The 24,990-nt window shown below is 44.3% G+C and overlaps 1 protein-coding gene across 1 annotated transcript in view; it reads right to left on the bottom strand.

Moving 5' to 3' along the window:
* Positions 1–24,990, bottom strand: part of LOC126335680 (uncharacterized) — a 322,253-nt gene that overhangs the window by 15,882 nt on the left and 281,381 nt on the right. Inside the window, exon 3 of the mRNA XM_049999136.1 lies at positions 13,586–13,828. Coding sequence (XP_049855093.1) covers positions 13,586–13,828 — 243 coding nt within the window. The remainder of the gene's footprint in view (positions 1–13,585; positions 13,829–24,990) is intronic.

Below are 24,990 nucleotides of genomic sequence, written 5' to 3'. Positions count from 1 at the left end.
CCATTACCAATACTAGAGCGTGTTACACGTTATTTGAGTGATATGTCTTGGCGCTGACCAATTTTTTTTTCTTGTTCTTCATGCTTGCTTACTTTTTCTTGTGCCTTTGTCCTACATCGATCCAGGGTTGGCATGGTTATTAACGGATCTGGCATGGTTAGTTTAAAGCCGGCCGGGTGGCCGAGAGGTTTTAGGCGCTACAGTCTGGAACCGCGCGACCGCTACGGTCACAGGTTCGAATCCTCCCTCGAGCATGGATGTGTGTGATGTCCTTAGGTTAGTTAGGTTTAAGTTGTTCTGAGTTCTAGGGGACTGATGACCTCAGAAGTTAAGTCCAATAGTACTCAAAGGCATTTGAACCATTTGGTTAGTTTAAAGGTTGGCCGGGTGCTCTTCATCTTGCCTCCTGTGTACACTAAATGTCTGTCTACATCTACATCTACATGGATACTCTGCAAATCAGATTTAAGTGCCTGGCAGAGGGTTCATCAAACCACCTTAACAATTCTCTATTATTCCAATCTCGTGTAGCGCGCGGAAAGAATGAACACCTATATCTTTCCGTACGAGCTCTGATATCCCTTATTTTATCTTGATGATTGTTCCTCCCTATGTAAGTCGGCGTCAACAAAATGTTTCGAATTCGGAGGAGGAAGTTCATGATTGGAATTTCGTGAGAGGATTCCGTAGCAACGAAAAACGCTTTTCTTTTCATGACGTCCAGCCCAAATCCTGTATCATTTCTGTGAGACACTCTCCCATATTTCCCGACAGTACAAAACGAGGTGACTTTCTTTGAACGTTTTCGATGCACTCCGTCAGTCCTATCCGGTAAGGGTCCCACACCGTGCTGCAGTATTCTAAAAGAGGACGGACAAGCGTAATTTAAGCAGTCTCCTTAGTAGGTATGTTACATTTTCTAAGTGTCCTTCCAATAAAACGCAGTCTTTGGTTAGCCTTCCCCACAACATTTTCTGTGTGTTCCTTCCAATTTAAGTTGTTCGTTATAGTAATACCTAGGTATTTAGTTGAATTTACGTCTTTTAGATTAGACTAATTTATCGTGTAACCGAAGTTTAACGAGTTCCTTTTAACACTCATGTGGATGACTTCACACTTTTCGTTATTTAAGGTCAACTGCCACTTTTAGCACCATTCCGATATTTCTTTTAAATCGTTTTGTAGTTTGTTTTGATCTTCTGATGACTTTATCAGTCGATAAACGACAGTGTCATCAGCTACAACCGAAGACGGCCGCTCAGATTGTCTCCCAAATCGTTTATATAGATAAGGAACAGCAAAGGGCCTATAACAATAACTTGGGGAACGCCAGAAATCACTTCTGTTTTACTCGATGACTTTCCGTCAATTACTACGAACTGTGACCTCTCTGACAGGAAATCACAGATCCAATCAGATAACTGAGACGATATTCCATAAGCACGCAATTTCACTACGAGCCGCTTGTGTGGTACAGTGTCAAAAGCCTTCCGGAAATCCAGAAATACGGAATAGATCTCAAATACCTTGTCAATAGCAGTCAACACTTCATGTGAATAAAGAGCTAGTTGTGTTTCACAGGTTGTTTTCTAAACCCATGTTGAGTGTGTGTCAATAGACCGTTTTCTTCGAGGTAATTCATTGTTGTTGTTGTGGTCTTCAGTCCTGAGACTGGTTTGATGCAGCTCTCCGTGCTACTCTATCTAATGCAAGTTTCTTCATCTCCCAGTACCTGCTACAACCTACATCCTTCTGAATCTGCTTAGTGTAGTCATCTCTTGGTCTCCCTCTACGATTTGTACCCTCCACACTGCCATCCAGTACTAAATTGGTGATCCCTTGATGCCCCAGAACATGTCCTACCAACCGATCCCTTCTTCTGGTCAAGTTGTGCCACAAACTTCTCTTCTCCCCAATCATATTCAATACTTCCTCATTAGTTATGTGTTCTACCCATCTAATCTTCAGCATTCTTCTGTAGCACCACATTTTGAAAGCTTCTATTCTCTTCTTGTCCAAACTATTTATCGTCCATGTTTCACTTCCATACATGGCTACACTCCATACAAATTCTTTCAGAAATGACTTCCTGACACTTAAATCTATACTCGATGTTAACAAATTTCTCTTCTTCAGAAACGCTTTCCTTGCCATTGCCAGTCTACATTTAATATCGTCTCTACTTCGACCATCATCAGTTATTTTGCTCCCCAAATAGCGAAACTCCTTTACTACTTTAAGGGTCTCATTTCCTAATATAATTCCCTCAGCATCACCCGACTTAACTCGACTACATTCCATTATCCTCGTTTTGCTTTTGTTGATGTTCATCTTATATCCTCCTTTCAAGACACTATTCATTCCGTTCAACTGCTCTTCCAAGTCCTTTGTGGTCTCTGACAGAATTACAATGTCATCGGCGAACCTCAACATTTTTATTTCTTCTTCATGGATTTTAATACCTACTCCGAATTTTTCTTTTGTTTCCTTCACTGCTTGCTCAATATACAGATTGAATAACATCGGGGAGAGGCTACAATCCTGTCTCACTCCCTTCCCAACCACTGCTTCCGTTTCATGTCCCTCGACTCTTATAACTGCCATCTGGTTTCTGTACAAATTGTAAATAGCCTCTCGCTCCCTGTATTTTACCCCTGCTACCTTCAGAATTTGAAAGAGAGTATTCCAATCAACATTGTCAAAAGCTTTCTCTAAGTCTACAAATGCTAGAAACGTAGGTTTGCCCTTCCTTAATCTAGCTTCTAAGATAAGTCGTGGGGACAGTATTGCCTCACATGTTCCAACATTTCTACGGAATCCAAACTAATCTCCCCCGAAGTCGGCTTCTACTAGTTTTTCTATTCGTCTGTAAAGAATTCGCTTTAGTATTTTGCAGTTGTGACTTATTAAACTGATAGTTCGGTAATTTTCACATCTGTCAACACCTGCTTTCTTTGGGATTGGAATTATTATACTCTTCTTGAAGTCTGAGGGTATTTCGCCTGTTTCATACATCTTGCTCACCAGATGGTAGAGTTTTGTCATGACTGGCTCTCCCAAGACCGTCAGTAGTTCCAATGGAATGTTGTCTACTCCGGGGGCCTTGTTTCGACTTAGGTCTTTCAGTGCTCTGTCAAACTATTCACGCAGTATCGTATCTCCCATTTCATCTTCATCTACATCCAGTTCTATTTCCATAATATTGTCCTCAAGTACATCTCCCTTGTATAGACCATTTATATACTCCTTCCACCTTTCTGCCTTCCCTTCTTTGCTTAGAACTGGGTTTCCATCTGAGCTCTTGATGCTCATACATGTGGTTCTCTTATCTCCAAAGGTCTCTTTAATTTTCCTGTAGGCAGTATCTACCCTACCCCTAGTGAGATAAGCCTCTACATCCTTACATTTGTCCTCTAGCCATCCCTGCTTAGCCATTTTGCACTTCCTGTCGATCTCATTTTTGAGACATTTGTATTCCTTTTTGCGTGCTTCATTTACTACATTTTTATATTTTCTCCTTTCATCAATTAAATTCAATATTTCTTCCGTTATCCAAGGATTTCTACTAGCCCTCGTCTTTTTACCTACTTGATCCTCTGCTGCCTTCACTACTTCATCCCTCAAAACTACCCATTCTTCTTCCACCGTATTTCTTTCCCCCATTCCTGTCAATTGCTCCCTTGTGCTCTCCCTGAAACTCTGTACAACCTCTGGTTTAATCAGTTTATCCAGGTCCCATCTCCTTAAATTCCCATCTTTTTGCAGTTTCTTTAGTTTTAATCTACAGATCATAACCAATAGATTGTGGTCTGAGTCCACATCTGCCCCTGGAAATGTCTTACAATTTAAAACCTGGTTCCTAAATCTCTGTCTTACCATTATATAATCTATCTGAAACCTGTCAGTAACCCCAGGCATCTTCAAAAATAATGTGTGTAATGTTATTCATAGGAAAGTGAGTGAAATTTCATAATTGCTGTGAGTCGGGTTACTGGGTTGGGAATTGGGTGCCAGACTAGTATTCACAGAGTGGGATGTAGGAAACCACCTAAAAACCGTATCGAGTCTGGCCAACACACCGATCCCTGTCGTTAATCCGTCGGGCTGATTTGCTTCTGGTCCGGGGCGCATCGCCGGGTCCTGGAAGCTGCCTTTAATCCCACGGGTACGCGGGCGTGTTTCCCCTGTGTAATTAAGGCCACACAAAAATTAAGTAGCATATGTTATCGGTCTTCAGGGCTGCAAAATAATCTCAAACCGCATCACACATTACACTAACCGAAAGAAAAATGAACCCTGCGGAAACACGAGGTCCTGCACTTACAGTCACTATGTGCACAGCGTGATTTCTTGACGTCTGCGCCACAGACTCTACCACGGTAAGATCCGCATACGCTGGGCCATGCCAGTCGCCATTTTATGGCCTCCGTGGAAAAGAAGTACTTCGGGTACTAGCCGGATTACTCGTCTTCTTTGTGGACTGTTATGGTGCTTCATGGTTCCAGACAATGGCCCTTGACATGAGCTCTCTTAGGTAGCCTATTTATTGCGATTATACCTTCGCACGATATCGGTACTGTTGCGGGTAAATATATATTTTTTTTACACAAAGCTGTATAACTGTTATTGAAGTTTCATTAAATGTTATTAAGTCAAATGATATGAAACTGCTGCTAAGATCATTTAACGCAGAGTCGTTGCCCACATCCAATGAGTCAATTTCAACTTATTCGAAACCAGTATTAAAAATTATGAACCAAGACTGATAGTAATGTTTTTAAAGAATTGCACCTTTGCGTATCTCAGTAGTTAGATTTGTTAGCTCTGTTATCCAGACGCGCTGTAGCTACGTGAATAGTTTGCTTGGCGTTATCCAGTGTGACGCAGGTAAGCCAAATTGTGTAGAAAACAGATCCTTTCGTTAATTAAATTTCACTGGTACCAACTTTAGTTTTAAAGTAATCAGTTTTTCATAGATGTTTATTGTCGGACTTTGTGACAGCAATAAGTTATTGAATAGGGCATGTTTTTCCTTAGAATTCTCGCAGTTATTATTCACTATGTATTTTCGCAGTTGAATTTTATCACCAACAGTTAGCGTTATGCAAGCTATCAGCTTTAAGGTGTGCTATACGCACCATTCAGAACAGGAAGTCCAAAGGTTTGCATCTAACAGACAATTTAACATTAAAAACGCAATCAACGTTACATATCCACCTTCAATAAAATAAATTTAAACAGATAAGTTTCATCGTATGCGGAGCCTCCAAGCAGAACGGCTGTTGCAGATTACAACGTCATACGGTATGAGCACCTAGTGCGGTGGTAAGAAGTGCCATTGAGTACACAAGAAGTTAACCTGATGCTCTCGTAGCTGGTACTTAGGACAGCGAGCATAACATTTCTAATGTGGTACTGACGGTGGCTGTGCCCTCTCTCTGATGTCCCTGCGACATTGTCTCTCAGTAACATGGCTCATTACCGCATCTTTCCAGTGCTAATGTACCTCCTTACAGATTGTGTTTGCTGTACTGACCCGTACGCTTAAAAACCTCAAACCTACCGAAACAACTGATCGCGAGATGCAAAGAGACCGGCGCACCACCGCTTGCCATCTGCTGAGACTGATGAACTCTGTTGCACAGGTAAGCACTGTCGAATGACGTAACGGACTTTGTCATCCGAACCCAGCCAGATTAGAGCCATCATTGCTGCTAGAGGTGCAATCTTTGAGTATAGAATTTCGCAGCCTGATTAGCCCCGAACCACCTGGATTAAGCAGAATTGTGTCATTTGCTATCCTTTCTGGTGTCGCAGTTTTAATGGTTAGCACTGTGTGACTACGGACGAGTTCGATGTGGACGCTTTGTTCACCATGCGCCACTTACGGTGAGTAGATTGTGAAGATGGGAATTGTGTCTGCCGAACCGGTAATAATTGTAATTACGTACTGTGACTGCAAACAACCGTTTTCGTGCTGGCTGGACATTGTACCAGGGAACTATAGGGATGGAATCGTCGATGGACATTACTCACGCCAGAATCTGAACGTGGACAGCGAAGAGAAATTAGTTGCCTGCGTGATAATTCTCTGACGACGCTGTAATTACCGCACGTGGGGCAAGTGCAGTGAGCACATTTGACGCGTGTTACCGGCTGCAGACTGTCGTTATCTTGCTTACGTTCCCACGCACTGCCATTAGCCACAGGTGAATCACCATAACGAGCGGAAGCCTCGTTCGTGCAAAGGTTAACACCGCTACGCTCTCGCAATCAGGGCATCGTCTCACGAACTGCACGGCTTCCCCTTCCTGTCACATTTCGACACACTGTGGTTCTCTTATTTCACTTTTTTGGGAATTCTTCATCTTTTGTGCCTTATTTAACAAGCTATATTTAGGGTGGTCCATTGATAGCGAGCCCGCCAAATATCTCACGAAATAAGTAACAAAAGAAAAAAAAACTACAAAGAACGAAACTCTTCTAGCTAGAAGGCGGAAACTAAATGGCGGTATGGTTGGCCGCTAGATAGGAACCCCCATTTTTCATTACACATTAGTGTAGTACGTAAAGAAATATGAATGTTTTAGTTGGACCACTGTTTTCGCTTTGTGATAGATGGAGCTGTAATAGTCACAAACATATGTCTCACAATTTTAGACGAACACCTGGTAACAGGTATATTGTTTTAAATTAAAATACAGAACGTAGGTACGTTTGAACATTTTATTTCGGTTGTTCAAAAGTGATACATGAACCTTTGTGAACTTATCATTTCTGAGAACGCATGCTCTTACAGCGTGATTACCTGTAAATACCACATTAACGCAATAAATGCCCAAAATGATGTCCGTCAACCTCAATGCATTTGGCAATACGTGTAACGACATTCCCCTCAACACCGAGTAGTTCGCCTTCCGTAATGTTCGCACATGCATTGACAATGCGCTGACGCATGTTGTCAGGCGCTGTCGGTGGATCACGATAGCAAATATTCTTCAACTTTCCCCAGAGAAAGAAATCCGGGGATGTCAGATCCGGTGATCGTTCGGTCCATGGTATGGTGCTTCGACGACCAATCTACCTGTGATTAAATATGCTATTCAATACCGCTTCAACCGCACGCGAGCTGTGTGCCGGATATCCATCATGTTAGAAGTACATCGCCATTCTGTCATGCAGTGAAACATCTTGTAGTAACATCGGTAGAACATTACGTAGGAAATCAGCATACACTGCACCATTTAGATTGCCATCGATAAAATGAGGGCCAATTATCCTTCCTCCCATAATGCCGTACCATACATTAACCCGTCAAGGTCGCTGATGTTCCACTTGTCGCACCCATCGTGGATTTTCCGTTGCCCAATAGTACAAATTATGCCGGTTTGCGTTACCGCTGTTGGTGATTTACGCTTCGTCGCTAAATAGAACGCGTGCAACAAATCTGTCATCCTCCCGTAATTTCTCTTGTGGCCAGTGGCAGAACTGTACACGACCTTCAAAGTCGTCGCCATGCAATTCCTGGTGCATAGAAACATGGTACGAGTGCAATCGACGTTGATGTAGCATTCTCAACACCGACGTTTTTGAGATTCCCGATTCTCGCGCAATTTGTCTGCTACTGATGTGCGGATTATCCGCGACAGCAGCTAAAACACCTACTTGGGTATCATCATATGTTGCAGGTCGTGGTTGACGTTTCATATGTGCCTGAACATTTCCCGTTTCCTTAAATAACGTAACTATCCGGCGAACGGTCCAGACACTTGGATGATGTCGTCCAGGATACCGAGCAGCATACATAGCACACGCCCGTTGGGCTTTTTGATCACAATAGCCATACATCAACACGATATGGACCTTTTCCGCAATTGGTAAACGGTCCATTTTAACACGGGTAATGTATCACGAAGCAAATACCGTCCGCACTGGCGGAATGTTACTTGATAACACGTACGTATACGTTTGTGACTGTTACAGTGCCATCTATCACAAAGCGAAAAAAGTGGTCCAATTAAAACATTCAAACTTCTTCCGTAATACACGAATATGTAATAAAAATGGGGGTTCCGATTTAAAATACGCAGTTGATGTCCGTTTGACCTAAGGCAGCGCCATCTAGCGGGCCGACAATAGCTCCATCTGGTTTCCCCCTTCAAGCTAGACTAGTTTCGTTCTTTGTAGTTTTTTCGTTTGTTGCTTATTTAGTGGCATATTTGGCCCGGTCACTGTCAATGGACCACTCTGTATACGCTCCACTCACATTAAATTGACCACAGCCTATGTTCGACGTCAACGTGCAATAACCACTTACAGACGGCAGGTGGCAGCGCTAGCTGTGGAGGGTATAGAGATTGCAGAAACGTGATTTATCTGACATGCAAAAGGGTGCGATCATTGGCTTTCGGGGAAATGGTGGAAGCATTTCCGAGGCTGCTAAGTTTGTCAACTGTTCGCGTGCCGCCGTGCTTAAGTTATACCACGCATGGCAAAATGGTGCTGTCCAAAACCGGTGCCAAGGCATTTGTCGTGCACCACGAGGAATAGGTGACAGCAGTGGACGACGGCTGAATAGATGTGCAACTGTCGAGCAGCCGCCCAATCAGATGAACCACGGGGCTACCAACAGCGTCCTCTCAACGACCGTTCAGCGAACGTTGCTTCGTGTGGACCTCCGCACCATGTGCCTGGTTCATGCACCCGTGTCGATTACTGTTCATCGGCGGGGAAGGCTAGAACTTAGGCCTCAGTAACACAACTTGACGTCCACTGAGAGGCGACTGGTGGCAGTTTCAGATATATCAAGTTTTACGCTCCATTGGACTGAAAGCAAAAATCCTGCAACAAGCATCTGAAGGGTCCAGGCCGGATAGGGAGCGTTATGGTCTATGGAATCTTTTCGTGGCACTTCCTGTGTAATCTCGTCATTCTGGAAGGCGCAATGGATCAACGTAACTATGCATGTAACCTTCAGGACCACATTCACCCCAACATGCAGTTTGCTTTTCCTTGACACACTGGCATCTACCAGCAGGACAACGCAATGTGTCACACAACGCACAGTATACGTGCGTGGGTTACAGGAGCACCAGAATGAGTTCACCTCTTTTCCCTGGCCATTTAACTCCTCGGATTTAAACCCAGACGAGAATCTATGGGATCACCTCGATCGCGCCGTTCGCGCCGTGGATTTTCAACCGAGAAACCTAGCTCAGTTGTCCACACACTGGAGTCGGCATGACTCCACTTCCGCGTTAGTGCCTTCCACAAGATCACTGATTCTCTTCCTGCGCGTGTCTTAGAGGGTCGCGCTGCCATAGCTGCTTATTCAGGCTGCTGACAGGTGATCACAGCGACGTGACTGGGCAGTGTTACACGATAAATCAGTCTAATATAAAAGCCGTAAATTAAACTAAATACCTATGTATTACAATTATGAACAACTTAAATTGGAAAAAACACATAGAAAATGTTGTGGGGAAGGCTAACCAAAGGCTCCTTTTTTTTTGGCAGGACACATAGAAAATGTGACAGACCTACTGCCTACATTACGCTCGTCCGCCCGCTTTTAGAATACTGTTGCGCGGTGTGGGATCCTTACCAGGTAGGACTAAAAAATGGCTCCCAGCACTATGGGACTGAACATCTATGGTCATCAGTCCCCTAGAACTACTTAAACCTAACTAACCTAAGAACAGCACACAACACCCAGCCATCACGAGACAGAGAAAATCCCTGACCCCGCTGGGAATCGAACCCGGGCGTGGGAACCGAGAACGCTACCGCACGACCACGAGATGCGGGCTCCAGATAGGACTGACGGAGTACATCGAAAAAGTTCAAAGAAAGGCATCACGTTTTTATTATCGCGAAATATGGAAGAGAGTGTCACAGAAATGATACAGGATTTGGGCTGGCCATCATTAAAAGAAAGGCGTTTTTCGTTGCGACGGAATCTTCTCACGAAATTTCAATCACCAACTTTCCCCTCCGAATGCGAAAATATTTTGTTGACACCGACCTACATAGGGTGGAACGATAAAATAAGGGAAACAAAGTACGTACGGAAAGATATACGTGTTCATTCTTTCCACGCGCTATACGATATTGGAATAATAGAGAATTGTTAAGGTGGTCCGATGAACCCTCTGCCAGGCACTTAAATGTGATTTGCAGAGTATCCATGTAGATGTAGATGTAGAAGTACACCAATACGCAGTCAGATTTCGATAAAATTTGAAAGTGGTGCGAAGCCTGAAAACATTTAGAGATCAGTACGACCATTTAACGTATTCCCACTACACACTGTAACACGTGGACCACCAATACGATCACGTTTGGCAGTGTTCCTGAGTGCATTACGTGTTCCCATCACTTGACGGTACATTCACCCTTGGGGAACATGACCTTATTGATCGTACAGGTATTATGGTGTGTGGAGATACAATTTTCCATCTGCGTGCGGAGCTCTAAGTCTCTGAACACAGTACACTATCCAGCTGGAATACTCTGCCGAATAACTGGCACCACGCAGGGAAGCCGTACCGTACCCTGCATGCAGACAAGCTCCACACATCCCCCACACAGTGAGATGATCTATGGCCGAGCTCCCACTGCTGTATAACGATCTTGATTGTTCCAGGAATGTAGCGGCAGCAGCAACTGGGATACATCGCCGTCGCTTGCCACGGTAATGATGCATGATACCCATACTAACAAATCCAACCTTGCATGAACTATCGCAGCTAGTAAGCCACTACTGCTCTTACTACCCATCCCACTGTCGCAGAGGTTTTTTTTTTTTTCTCACGGCACGAGCCTTGGCACTTTTTCCCCTCTGCTCTTCAAATGGATACCCTCACTCGCGTTTCGTCCACTGTCTATCACCTGATGGACCGTGTTAATGCGTAGTCTTACCCAGACGCACGGACAACATCACAGCCCAGCATCCTGTGATCCACTTACTAGATAACTAACATGCTGACGGAGGTGATAGTAGAACTTTTGGTCTGGTCACCACGTTGGTGCGGGCGTGGAGAGGTCTCATCTCTCTACTATTGGTCAACACGATTGTGACACCGCACTTCTTCCCCATGTGCATCAGGCGTGCATTCAGCCCAGAGTTTATTTTTATAGGTGTCAATGTGCGACCGCACCGAACAGCGCGGGCGGTGTAGTGACTTTATGGCCCGGTGCAAGTCAAACAATTAGACGGAGGAGTTCCCCGAACGATAGGATATTCATCGGGACGACTAGCGTGCCCGTCGTCCTACTTAAATTTCCGATCACGTATGGGATGCGTTGGTAAGACATACTGCGGCCCGTTGACATACACCAGCGAGCATCCAGTCCATGCCAACCGCACTATTGGAGGAATGGAACGCTCTACCACAAGAACTTACTAAACTCGTGGACAGCACTTTGCAGACTATACATTGGCGTCGGTGCAGATGACGCAACATATTAAGGGGAGGTTTACTACCTTTTGGTTAAAAAAATCGATTTTTTAAAAATTGTGTTTACAATCCACACCTGAAACGGTTTTTCCGAATACGGAACGGAAATATTTGTTATTCGCGGTTGAACAAAAAAATATACCAGCCTGAAATCGGCCTTTTTCACGCAACAGTTTTTTTTTCTTTCGGAGGACGAGTTATTGTACCGGTGCCTGGGAGGAAACACACAAAATTCAAATGAAAGTTAGATCGCATGTGTTGGGAAGTTAGCCCCCCAAGCATTTGACTTCTGGTGCGAAGACTGTGGAGATTGCGACTTTCCTTGCAGTGAGCAGCTTCGACGAAGGGTATTCAGCAATTCTGAAGACCAAGACAACGATGGACGTCACCCTGGGACTCTATTCGGCGCTGTTCGCCAAGCATTCGGACGACCACCGGATTGAAGTGGCCGAAAACCGCTTGTCGCTGGCCGTACGAGCGGTTCTGGAGAAGCGCAGGATGGTCTTGATCGAGCAAAACGCGCTCTGTGAGGAAGAGGAAGAACTAGCTTATGGACCTGGAATGGCAGATTGAACGTAAGTTGTATAATATTGCATTTATATGTAGCCAAAATCTCAAACGCGTGTTTGTCGAAATGACTTTTTTTTTATCACGAGGTATGGTAACTTCAAATCTGCTGTACCGATTGGCATGATTATTTATCTCCAACGAAGCTAACTAAATTGTCTACGAGTTGTACCAATTTTATTCCGATCCATCAACTATAAATACTTTTAGTTGGCCGACGAAGTCGAAAAATCGATAAAAACCGTATTTTCTTAAAATGGCATCCATTTTGTTTCCTAGGGTCCAAATAATTTAAGCGAGGCACAACTCCTAAAGAATCTTATATACTCGCTAACGTCAACTCCAGTTTTATTTCAGGCGAGCCGGTTGACCTGTGATATACCGCGCGTGGAGGTCTACATTGAAATTTTGTTTCGTTCCGACGGCACTTCCGCCTTTGATATTCGACATTTCCGGTCGAAAAAATTACAGTTCGTAGAGGAAATATCAATAAAGATTTTGACCAAAATTGACATTGATATCTGTAACACATCCCCAAAGAACAAGAAAATGCTTTGTTCGGGCTAACGATAGTAAACCTCCCCTTAAGATCCATGTCCCGCCTCTTGTAATGTCCACGGGAGCGTCGTTTATCGATTTTAGAGTTATTATTGTCTTTGAATAAGACAGTTACTATCAGAACACAAAAAATGCGAATAAATTCCTATTTCTTTAAAAGAGTGACTGAAAAGTGAAGTACTAGCTGCATCATTCCTCAGCACCTTCAAAATTTTTCCCAAAACTTTTGCATGCGAACATATTCGCACATTTTTATCTTGAGAGTGAAAGAAACAATGGCAGTGTGAGGGAAGGAGAGAGGCACAGTGGCAGTGGAACGTCACAGAACAGTGCAAGGAAAAGAGTGAAGGAGACAGTGCCTGGAGGAGGGGGGAGGAGGGAAGGAGAATAAAGTGAAAGAGAAAGTGGAAGGAGGTAAGAGGCAGTGATAATGAAAGACAGAGTATATGACAATGACGATGGGAACGACGGAGATAGTAATAGTGAGAAGGCAGCAGCGATAGATAGGAAGGAATGAGATAACGAGCAGTAAGAGAGAGAGAGAGAGCAAGAGGGAGGACAGTGATAGCGAGAGGAGACTGTAATGGTAAGTCATAACGATGGAACCAGTGGCTCTGACGAGGAGAGAGAGAGAGAGAGAGAGAGAGAGAGAGAGAGAGAGAGAGAGAGAGATAAATAATGATAATGAGTTGTGTTGAACGGGAGAGTGAGAAAGGCCAACTGAGAGTGGATGGGTATGGGCGACTTACAGCAATTCACTAGTGGGTGTGAGTGAGTTACAGCTGGGGAAGCTTGTGTGAGCTAGAGGTGCTATGCGTGTTCAAAAAGGGCGAATTTGTTCGCGAGCCAAAATTTTTGGGAAACATTTTTAAAGATGCCCAGGAAAAGAGAACGAGGCAGCTTGTTCCGCGCTTTTGAAAGTGTGTTTAATAAACAGGAACATATCGGAATTGTCTGTGCAGCAGAGGTGGCCAGACGGACGCGGCTCCGGCGCTACTCACTCCGCTTCTCGAGCTTGAGGCAGCCGAGCGGGATGGCGGCGGCGGTGGCCTCGGGCAGGCTGAAGGAGCCGATGCCCGCCTCGCTCTCGATCTTGGGGAAGCGGTCCTCGCCCACGGACTCGGTGAGCCCCGTGGCGACGGCGGCCAGCGTGCAGTTCTCCGTCGGCACCTCGGACAGGTCCATGCCGGGCCCGCCGCACCGCGGGTCGCCCATCGCGCACCGGTAGCACTTCACCGCGCCACCTGCAACCCGAAGCGTTGCACTCCAGCAGCGCGCACCACCACAAAACTTGCCCAGTTTAGCACCCTAAAATTAAACGAATGGCGTCGTTGGCAACGGAAACAACGAATATTCAATGAAATGAAGTAACTGTGCTGTGGTCGACTTACCTTAAGCTTTACAATCTCGCGGTTCTAGGCGCGCAGTCCGGAACCGTGAGACTGCTACGGTCGCAGGTTCGAATCCTGCCTCGGGCATGGATCTGTGAGATGTCCTTAGGTTGAAACTTCCTGGCAGATTAAAACTGTGTGCCCGACCGAGACTCGAACTCGGGACCTTTGCCTTTCGCGGGCAAGTGCTCCACCAACTGAGCTACCGAACCACGACTCACGACCGGTACTCACAGCTTTACTTCTGCCAGTATCCGTCTCCTACCTTCCAAACTTTACAGAAGCTCTTCTGCGAACCATGCAGAACTACTGAAAGAAAGGATATTGCGCAGACATGGCTTAGCCACAGCCTAGGGGATGTTTCCAAAATGAGATTTTCACTCTGCACAGTGAAAATCTCATTCTGGAAACATCCCCTAGGCTGTGGCTAAGCCATGTCTCCGCAATATCCTTTCTTTCAGAAGTGCTAGTTCTGCATGGTTCGCAGAAGAGCTTCTGTAAAGTTTGGAAGGTAGGAGACGGATACTGGCAGAAGTAAAGCTGTGAGTACCGGTCGTGAGTCGTGCTTCGGTAGCTCAGTTGGTAGAGCACTTGCCCGCGAAAGGCAAAGGTCCCGAGTTCGAGTCTCGGTCGGGCACACAGTTTTAATCTGCCAGGAAGTTTCATATCAGCGCACCTCCACTGCAGAGTGAAAATCTCATTCTGTCCTTAGGTTAGTTAGGTTTAAGTAGTTCTAAGTTCTAGGGGACTGATGACCACAGCAGTTGAGTCCCATAGTGCTCAGAGCCATTTGAGCTTTACAATGACGTTACTTCGTGTTTTGATTACATTACTCAAATTACACTACTGGCCATAAAAATTGCTACACCAAGAAGAAATTCAGGTGAAAAACGGGTTTCACTGGACAAATATATTATACTAGAACTGACATGTCATTACATTTTCAAGCAACCATTCCCTTAAAAATTTGGAAGCCACAGTTATTTTGTACAGAGTGGGTGGTTGATTTTGGAGAGGGGACCATTCAGCGAGGTCATCGGTCCCTCAGATTAGGAGGGATGGGGAAGGAGGCCGGCCGTGTCCTTTCGAAGGAACCACCCCGGCATTTGCCTGAAGCGATTTTGGGGATTCAGGGAATCAGGATGACCGGACTTTTGTACAGAGAAGTCAAAAGGTGTAAGATGGATCTTTGGGAAAAACTAGCGAAGAGACAGAAATTTACTGAATGACCTTGCTTGCAGACATTGTTTTGAAGGCTTCAAACCTATGCTGTCCAAAAAGCCTTCACATTGTTGTCGGTAGCCTTTGCGAGTTGCTGATTCCTCAAAATTCTAATATACATTATTTGTGAAAACGTATTCGTTTTCCCGGTTTTATATTTTGTGAAGACATTGATTTTACCCACCCTCGTTACTGTATGTTTTGAACTGTATGATGACCCATACACTAGTCTCTTTCACCGTCACGTAAGTTTATCACAGCAATTTCGAGTATTAATTTTATTACTGTTCGTACGATAATGTACTTGTGGTCTTATAAGGATTTCAATGTTAGTGTATTTTACTTTACAGTATCGTCCTTTAACATTCTTCATTTGTCACTGTCCTCTCACTCCTTCCCCTTGCCTCCTCAACGCATTTCTACTTATTGGCCGTTTATGCCGCAAGTGTATCCACTCTCGGCGCACCCGCCACGTGCTTTGTTTTCCTGGTGTTCACACACTACGTTTCCTGTCAGTCGGCGTGCAGCTTGTAACATGACCTGACATTTTATTTCATTGGTTTTATTCGTCGATTTTTAACTACTTTTAGTTGACAAGCCCTGGTGATAGGTACCAGCATATTGAACAATATGTAGAATTATGTCCGCCGATGGCATATTCTCGTTGGACAAATGAGAGATCGCTTCATTATCTGATGTTTTTCCAATGAGGAATTTTAGTAGGTATCAGTTTTTAGTCTTTCGGTTATGTTTTATGATATATGTGATATTCCTACCTCCTCGTGGGGATCTAGTCTCTGTATGACGCGTGATTTTGACATGTATGTTTCCGGCTGTTACATTGTCTTCAAGTATTTCTGAAGAAGACAAGTTCCATCCGGTGAAACCATGGTCAAACGCTGAACAAAACCATCTTTGTTGCAAATGGTTGGCTGCTTTGGATTGATTTACTGACTTTTAACCGCAGCCGTGTTCAAAATATTGATTAGTTACAAAATTAATCAAAAATGGAAACCCATGAAATTAAATCGTTACCACACCGCATTCAACAAATGACTGTAGTTGCGAAAGCAACTGACTACAGGTCCTCACTGAATGCCAACAACGGCAACCTGAGTTTAGCTTTAAACAACAGTTAACAACAGTACGGGCAGAAATTTCTACAAAACACATTAAATAAAAGAATTACCAGACATGAAATATTTCAATAAATCATTGAGTTAATATAATATGCCCTTTAAAAGAAAACCCATCCGAGCTCGAGGCTATATAAGTCTTTTAACCAACCAATAGATAAATAATTAACATCACTTAAACATTATAAAATACATACATTGTCCAAACGTAGAGAGATTAGTACGAGAGTAAAATATATCTATAAATCAAATAAAACCTTAAAACAAGCTGGCGAGTACAGTAAACGTAACGTCTCACATCTAAAATTTTAAGTAGCTACGCTTTCTGTTAGCCGCCCTGTTCGCAAACGAATTACGAGTGGGTAGAGTTGTGAAATAAATGGGCCAGTATTTGCTTTCAATTAATAAAGGTGCATGCGGCTTGGCGCTGCTACTTTACGGTTTCAAAAGAAATAATAAATTTATTGAAAACCAATAACACCGGACATGCAGCACAAGAAGGAGCCATAGCATTAAAAGGGAAAAGTTCCTAATAGCTCACTTCAATTAAAGTGTAACAGTGACGTCGTTCAGGTGGTAGTGGTGGTGGTAAGTTTTTATGGGAACAAACTGCTGAGGTCATCAAATGGTTCAAATGGCTTTGAGCGCTATGGGACTTAACATCTGAGGTCATAAGTCCCCTAGAACTTAGAAGTACTTAAACCTAACCAACGTAAGGACATCACACACATCCATGCCCGAGGCAGGAATCGAACCTGCGACCGTAGCGGTCGCGCAGTTCCAGACTGAAGCGCCTAGACTCGCCCGACCACACCGGCCGGCCCCTGGGGTCATCGGTCCCTAGGCTTACACACTACTTAATCTGACTTCACTAGCTTATGTTAAGGACAACACAAACACCCATGCCCGAGGGAGGTCTCGAACCTCTGACTGGGGGAGACGTGCGAACCTTGATAAGACGCCTAAGACCACGTGGCTACCCCGCGCGACGGCATTGGGAGAGTGCCAATTTCCACCAGTTACTTGTCGGTGAAGGCTAGAAATCATTTAAGTGAAAACACGTTGATGATTACCGTTTTCAAAATGCAGCGCTGAAGAGCCTCCACAAATACATCCATGAGCCAGTTATCAATCCACTGAGAGTGCTCCATAACTGTGAAGACAGGATTTAGAAGATGCCTCCATTTATCCAAAATGAAGACTCCGAACTCATTTAACTTTGGATCGTCATCGCCACCGAACACCACGCCTACGTCTCAAGTTCATTGTAGCAATGGATACATGGTACACAATGCCCCACTACAGGCTTCACACCACAACGAGCCTGGTATGACTTCATCAACTCAAAACGAAAGCACTCAAAAACTTACTAAAACATTATCCAAGGCACAAGGCAGAGCTAATCGACATGCTCTCCGAGACGTCCAGTGTACCAACTTCAACTATCGATGCCACGATTAACCCACATCGTAGCAGGCGGTGAAACCATGCGTTCACGAGGTGGAAGCAAATATTCGCCATCGACTGCGGACCGGCTCAGTAATACGGGCTAAAACCGTTCAGAAATGTTGATCATGCAAAGTAATAAATACACCGATGAGTCACAAATTTATGAGCACCTGCTTGAGGGTGTAGTCTTCTCTGAAAAATTTCAAAAAATCGATTTTTTTGTGCTCAAAATGTTCTCTGGTTTCTCTGCTTCATTGAAGTTTTCATTCTCAGTTTGTCAGAAATTCCGTTACCCAATTACAACGCGATTTGTGAAAAAGTGTCTCCGAAAATCATTCACAGCTGTAAATAAGTAGCAGACATTGCAGCCAGGGTGCCAGCATGTATTTTTAACGAAGGACTAACCTGCATTGTGGAAATTCCAAAAGTACCTGAACTTGATATAAGACCAGCGCGTTACAGCTTCTGCACTTCCGTAAAAAAGCGGACGAAAAGGGTATCGAGAGAGCAGAGCAGCAGATGACAGAAGCTGCCAAAGAGGTGCGCATGACGAGAAAGAAGGTGAATAGAGTCCTTCTTCTAGAAGGATTTCAGTATGGTCCAGGGATCGCAGACTGGACGTATGTTTAACTTACGTTAACTACAAAAAAAAAAAATGTAACTCAAAACATTAAGAGCGCTTTTGTCGAAACAGTTTCATCTGATTGGCGGGAAACATAGCTTTCGAATGGTACGCACAACTTTGATCAGAATTCGATTATGAACTTCTAAATTAATTTATCTATTAGCATACGAAGTTGTTTTGTGGTACGAAGTTGTTTTGTGGTATCTTCAAAACGACTTCGTCTCGATTTTTTGGGCGAAAAAGTGCCGTTAATGTCAACAAGTCAGCGTTATGTGAGAACTTAATATTTTTCAATTGTCCTCAGTATGATTATGGAAAATATACTGGAAATGAGTTTATGTGATCGCTCTAACCTTGTGGGTATAGTTTGATACCAGTGCCTACCAAGTTTAATTGTATATTGCAGCACTGAGGGTGGTCACTAAGTGACCTAAAATCTATTTTGCCGACAATAAAACAACAAAATACGGCCAATGCTGATTTTCCTCCAAATTCTATACTGGAAATGACATATACAAAACTATTTTGTGACAGGCCTATAGGAGGGCTTTCAGGATTCCCTCCGATGACCAATGTTCCGGCTGCCAGGGGACCTTCCACCTGTTCCAGCAGTTACAGGAAGCGTCCGATCTGGACACAAAACTGAGTTCGTAAAGACAAAAGTGCAAGAAATATAACTGTATCATTATTGTTTATTTTACCTGAAAAATCACGAAAATCTCTTATTTTCCATGCTTTCAGAGGGGACTAAGCCTACGCACAGAGCAACTAGTCTCCCTGATATGCATTCGACGAGTTCCTGGTACGTCCTTGGAGGTATGTGGCATCATATGCCTACGCACATGTCGTGAAACTTCCGTAGATTATGGGCCAGTGGTTTGTGAGTGGCGAGGTCGATAGCATCTCAGAAGTGTTCCATCGGGTTAATACCAGGCAAGTTTGATGCCCAAGAACTCAACATGGATTCACTACAAGGCTCCTGAAATCACTGATTATAGCCTTGTGATATGTACAGTTATCCTGCTGGAAAATACTAGTCGCCGGCGGGAGCAATACCAAGATTGAACTGATATGTAGGTGGTTCACTATCATTTTCATGTACCCACGGCGATTTTGGTACCTTTTTGTTACTATGACCAGTGCCACAGAATTGCAGATCATAGCACAACACTGCCTCGACCAATCTACTTCTGTGGCACAGTACATGATTTCAGCAGCCATATGCGTGTATGAGGGCGTATCTGATCTGGTGTAACAAGAAGCGTGATTCTTCTGACCAGGTGACACATTCCCATCTACCCTCAGTTCAGCCTCCATGATCCCATGCCCATTGCAGTCATAACTGACGATGTTGTTGCGTCACCACTGCAGTACACAGAAGTCCATGATCAACAACGAGTGCTGTCCAATGTGCTCTGAAACACTTACGGCTGCATTGGCGTTGTACTCTCTTGTCAGAAAATCTCTGACCTCCTTGTTCTGTGATGATGCGTAGATTTCCAACACCTTGTTGTGCACCCATGCTCCCACCATCCTTTAACTGCTTTCCATAAATGCTCACGACAGCTGCACCTGAAAATCCAACTAGATTCGCCATTTCCTAGATGTTCGTTCCCAGGCGTCAGGTTGTAAGAGCATCCGCAGAATCAAAGTAACTTCTGTCAGTGGATCACCCCATTTGTGGACCATGTCGCCGCTGGAATTATTCCCCATTCGCTCATATACTTTCGATACCACTTCTTATGACCGCAACACCACCAAGTGGCAATCTGTCTCATGGTCGGCACTGGCCACAATGTTTTACCTCATTAGTGGATGTTGTGATGAATGAAGTCTTCTGGCAGACCTCGATTTCACCCTTTTCGCAAGCATTGTATTTTAAACCAGCTTGTTTATACTGCGCAGTGAATCTCTAGTCCATGGTACGTCTTGTTTCTTGTCCCACTCAGATGCTCACATTAGAACTGCACTCGTGATAATGCTTGGACAGGAGCGTCGATGACAGAATTTGTGGTGCTGCTGGCTCCACTCCGACCAGGTAGTGATAGAAGGGAGCAAGGAGTTTTGGGCTGACTGGCAAATGAAATGGACGAGTCTAGGGTTGACCAGCGGACGAGCCTTGGGTTGACCAGTGTGTGAGAAGGGCGAGCCTTGGGTTGACCAGCGTGTGAGAAGGACGAGCCTTGGGTTGACCAGTGTGTGAGAAGGGCGAGCCTTGGGTTGACCAGCGTGTGAGAAGGACGAGCCTGGATTTACCAGTGGGTGAGAAGGACGAGCTTTGGGTTTACCAGTGGGTGAGAAGGACGAGCTTTGGGTTGACCAGTGTGTGAGAAGGGCGAGCCTTGGGTTGACCAGTGTGTGAGAAGGACGAGCCTTGGGTTGACCAGCGTGTGAGAAGGACGAGCCTTGGGTTGACCAGCGTGTGAGAAAGACGAGCCTGGATTTACCAGTGGGTGAGAAGGACGAGCTTTGGGTTGACCAGTGGGTGAGAAGGGCGAGCCTTGGGTTGACCAGTGGGTGAGAAGGGCGAGTGTTGGGTTGACCAGTGGGTGAGAAGGACAAGCTTTGGGTTGACAAGCAGGCGAGCAGGACGTGTCCTCAGCTGACCGGCAGACGAGAGGACGAGTCTTGGGCTCACCAGCAGGCGAGCCAGGCAGAGTAGTGATACCTTGGACATGGGGTGAAAGCCAAAGATGGCTGCCTGGTGCTATTTTGTGGACATCAGAGGCTGTTATTCCTGCTGTGTATGCCATAAGCAGGGCCATACATGCAGTCTGTTGTTTTGCGTGGAACAATTGGAGCAGTTGGTGGACAGCGAAGAAGTCCTCTCTGAGCTAGTACACCGAAAACCTGTCTGTTGAACATCACTAATGGTCAGTGCAGGTATGGCCACTACCTACCTACGTAATCACTAAGCAACCCATTGGAGTTGTTGGTGTCTTTCTCTGGGCGACAGGAAGGCTACTCCAGTGGACCCACAAACAGAGGTGCTAATTAGGTGCTATGGTGACCGACAGTAGCGTCTTGGTGAGTCGAATGAAGCAGAACTCTCAACTAAATATAGAGCTACGATCATCCCCGTCACCAACTAGTCACTAAAGCAAAGTTAATATCTACCACCTGCAGAATTATCTACACAAAGTCCTCTATAACATTTTGTGTACAATATAGCATACAAAACAGAACACATTTACTGTGTAAAATAACAAGATCATTTTTAAAACAATGGCATCAACAGTGAAGAATACAATTTGTGGATTGAGTGTATCAGATGACCAGTAATATCACACATAGAGGTCTGTGAGTACAGTGTGGCATGGTATGGTGGTTTCTCTGAAAGTGAGAGAAATTTAGTTTTTGGTATTTATTTGTGATAGTGATGGATTTCGTATGTGCCAACGTACAGAAGCCGATGATCTTATTATTGTGCTGTGGTGTCACTGATTTTGTTGATGCCATTGTATTAAAAATGATCTTGTTATTTTTCACTGTAAAAGTGGTCTGTTTTGCATGCTACATTGTACACAAAATGTGACAGAGAAATTTGTGTAGATAATTCTGCGGGTGGTAGGTAGCAACTTTGCTTTAGTGACTAGTTAGTGACAAGGATGGTCGCAGCTCTATATTTAATTGAGTGGTGGTTGAGAGTAGCTTTGCTTTAGTGACTAGTTGGCGATAGGAGTGGTTGTAGCTGAATATTTAGTTGAGTGCTAATGTGGTTGCTTTAATTAAATCAGAGATTGTAGATCATTCTCCCATAGTTAATTTTATCGTCATTTTTCTGACTGTGACCAGAGAGATATTGTGAATTATTATTGCCCGATTCTACGTGCTGGTGTAGAGTAGAATTGCATTTTGTTTCCATTGTGTTAAAGGTATTTTATGCTGTTACTCTCATGTTCAGCCCTTCCTTCTAGCACTACAACGGGCTGTAAATTAAGTTTTGTTTTGTTATCATTTCTTTACTGTCAAGAAGACTATCTGATGTTTAATAAATTGTTTGTAAAATTGAGCCCATGTATGTACAGCTCCCATTCCAAACCGCACTCCACCGAGATCTTACGCTACTTTACACAGACGACCAACGGTATGTGCTACATAAGCACTGCTTTACATTTCGACACCAAGTAGCACGGACTGACTAGAATCGTGCATACAGTGTTCTCGGAAATGTAGGGGGATAGGTAAAAAATAAAGTACTTTCTTTGCAATGCAGTGCGGAGTATCAGATTTGCAAATTTTGTGCAACAGGGTGATCTTTCAAGAAGCAAAAATGGTTCAAATGGTTCAAATGCCCCTGAGCACTATTGGACTTAACTTCTGAGGTTATCAGTCCCCTAGAACTTAGAACTACTTAAACCTAACTAACCTAAGGACATCACACACATCCACGCCCGAGGCAGGATTCGAACCTGCGACCATAGCGATCGCGCGGCTCCAGACTATAGCGCCTAGAACCGCTCGGCCACTTCAGGAAGCCATGCGGTAAACACTAACCACATGTATTGAACATCATGTTGCTAATATTCTTCAGTACCTGGTAACTGTTTCCTTTTTCACACCTCTTCCTCTTTCCATACTCGTTCCTCTCAAACTGGTGCCTATCGCATATTTTTTCCACAGTAACAGCAAGTCGCCTTCATATCACGTTTTCCTCACACATCTCCCTAACATATATCTCTCCAATTCTTTCCCATCAAACTCACTCACTTCTCTCATTTTCCCTTATACCTCCCTCTACATCCACGTCTGTAAGCTTACTTACGGTGACTCCCCAACACTGCCTCTCTCTCACTTCCGCTCCACCACCTCCTACCTGCTACCTCCTCAGTGGTTATTGTTTCTCTCTTCCTCCCTTTCATCCCCTTCACTTATGTAACTTAAACCTCTCATATCTTTCTTCTTCTGTGTCACCCAATCCTTTTACTTTCTTTCACCTATCCTCTTATCCTGGACTGTCTTACCTCTTATCACTCTCTTTCACCTTGAACACTCATCCACTTTCTCACTCAGTCCCCTGAATTTCTAATCTTATCTTCTTTGCCATTGTAAAATTGTTCATATTTTGCCTGAAGAGCAGTTATCGTCCTCTTCCAGCACATCTCTACCTACGAAGTGAGGAAACAATTAGGAAAATAAAATGACATGGCGATAATAAATGAATAGCTGAGGGGTATTGTCACAATAGTTAACAGAAACAAAATGAAAAGAACATGGTGCATAATTAACAGGTATCGCCTTAGTTGGGCGCCCCTCAGCGAATGAGGGACGTGCAGCAGAGTGGAAGCTCTCGGTGGCAGCCGTGCTTCGCTGCCTCGAGCGTTGCGCTACGGTGCTCCTCGGGCTGTGAGGGAACAAAGAGGTGCGTAATGAAAGAAGTGCCAGTTTCTCGCGGCCTCGTTAGCTACCGTGGCAGAGCTCATCAACAGCTGCTGCCCAGCGCCCTCACGCCTCTACGCTACGTCCGCTCCTGCGCTGCCAGCCTGTTGTACGGCTGCTTTCTTCGCCAGTCGACGAAGACCAGAAAAAAAGGAGTAGGAGAAAAAAAAACGTTTAGTCGCAAAATTTTGTACAGTGGTAGGAGACAGTGTTACGAACAACAGGCTAAAAATCTTAACCAGTGAGGTGTGGATGTGGGAGTCGAAGGGCCTTCAGAGGTCTTATTTCCATGCTGTTCTTGAATGTTTTGGAAACCGCGGATTCTACCGAAAATGTTAATCAGAAAAAAATTTAAGTAGATAAAATTTCCTACAAAAAATACCTGTTCATTTTTTCTTTAGGACTATTAGTTGCCGCCTTAGAGGGGTTGGAAAAATCACATATTATTAAAAGCCGTGTTTTAATTATATAAAGTTTACTGTTAAATGAAGTCGTTTAAGAACAAATATTAAATATGTGTACCACGCCTAACCGCAGTAGAGCTGTAGTGATGAATGAGGAGGGAATGGAAGTTAAAAGAAGGATAGTTGGCCACCAGATTGTGGTCATGCACTTCCCTCCTTCACAGGTCTGGAAAATAAAGAGCTAACAGGTGATCCCCCACTCTATTCCCCCCCCCCCCTTACAACCTCACAAGAAGCAGCTACAGGTTGTTTCACAAAGTTATACCGATCCTTCGCAGCTCGCCTTATGAATCAGTGGCGACATAGTGCCCAGACATGCCCGAGGACATTGATTTTCCACAACATACATTAACACTACATGGAATACAGATATAACATATTTACAATACTAAAGCAAGAAATGCATTATACGGAATCTATGTACGTATCTGCACACGCTCACACCCCACCGGCAAGGTTCAAATGGCTCTGAGCACTATGGGACTTAACTTTGGAGGTCATCAGTCTCCTAGAACTTAGAACTACTTAAACCTAACTAACCTAAGGACATCACACACATCCATGCCCGAGGCAGGATCCGAACCTGCGACCGTAGTGGTCGCGCGGTTCCAGACTGTAGCGCCTAGAACCGCTCGGCCACCCCGGCCGGCTCCACCGGTAAAGATTTTTGGTATGTTATTCACGATTTTACCTCTTACCACTATCCAAAATTTGCGACAGCATTTTTGCCATAATTTTCCT

The sequence above is a fragment of the Schistocerca gregaria genome, chromosome 2, assembly GCF_023897955.1.
Source record: "Schistocerca gregaria isolate iqSchGreg1 chromosome 2, iqSchGreg1.2, whole genome shotgun sequence".
NCBI lineage: Eukaryota > Metazoa > Arthropoda > Insecta > Orthoptera > Acrididae > Schistocerca > Schistocerca gregaria.
The sequence above is the reverse complement of the archived record's forward strand: the minus strand, read 5'-3'. Positions and strand labels throughout refer to the sequence as shown.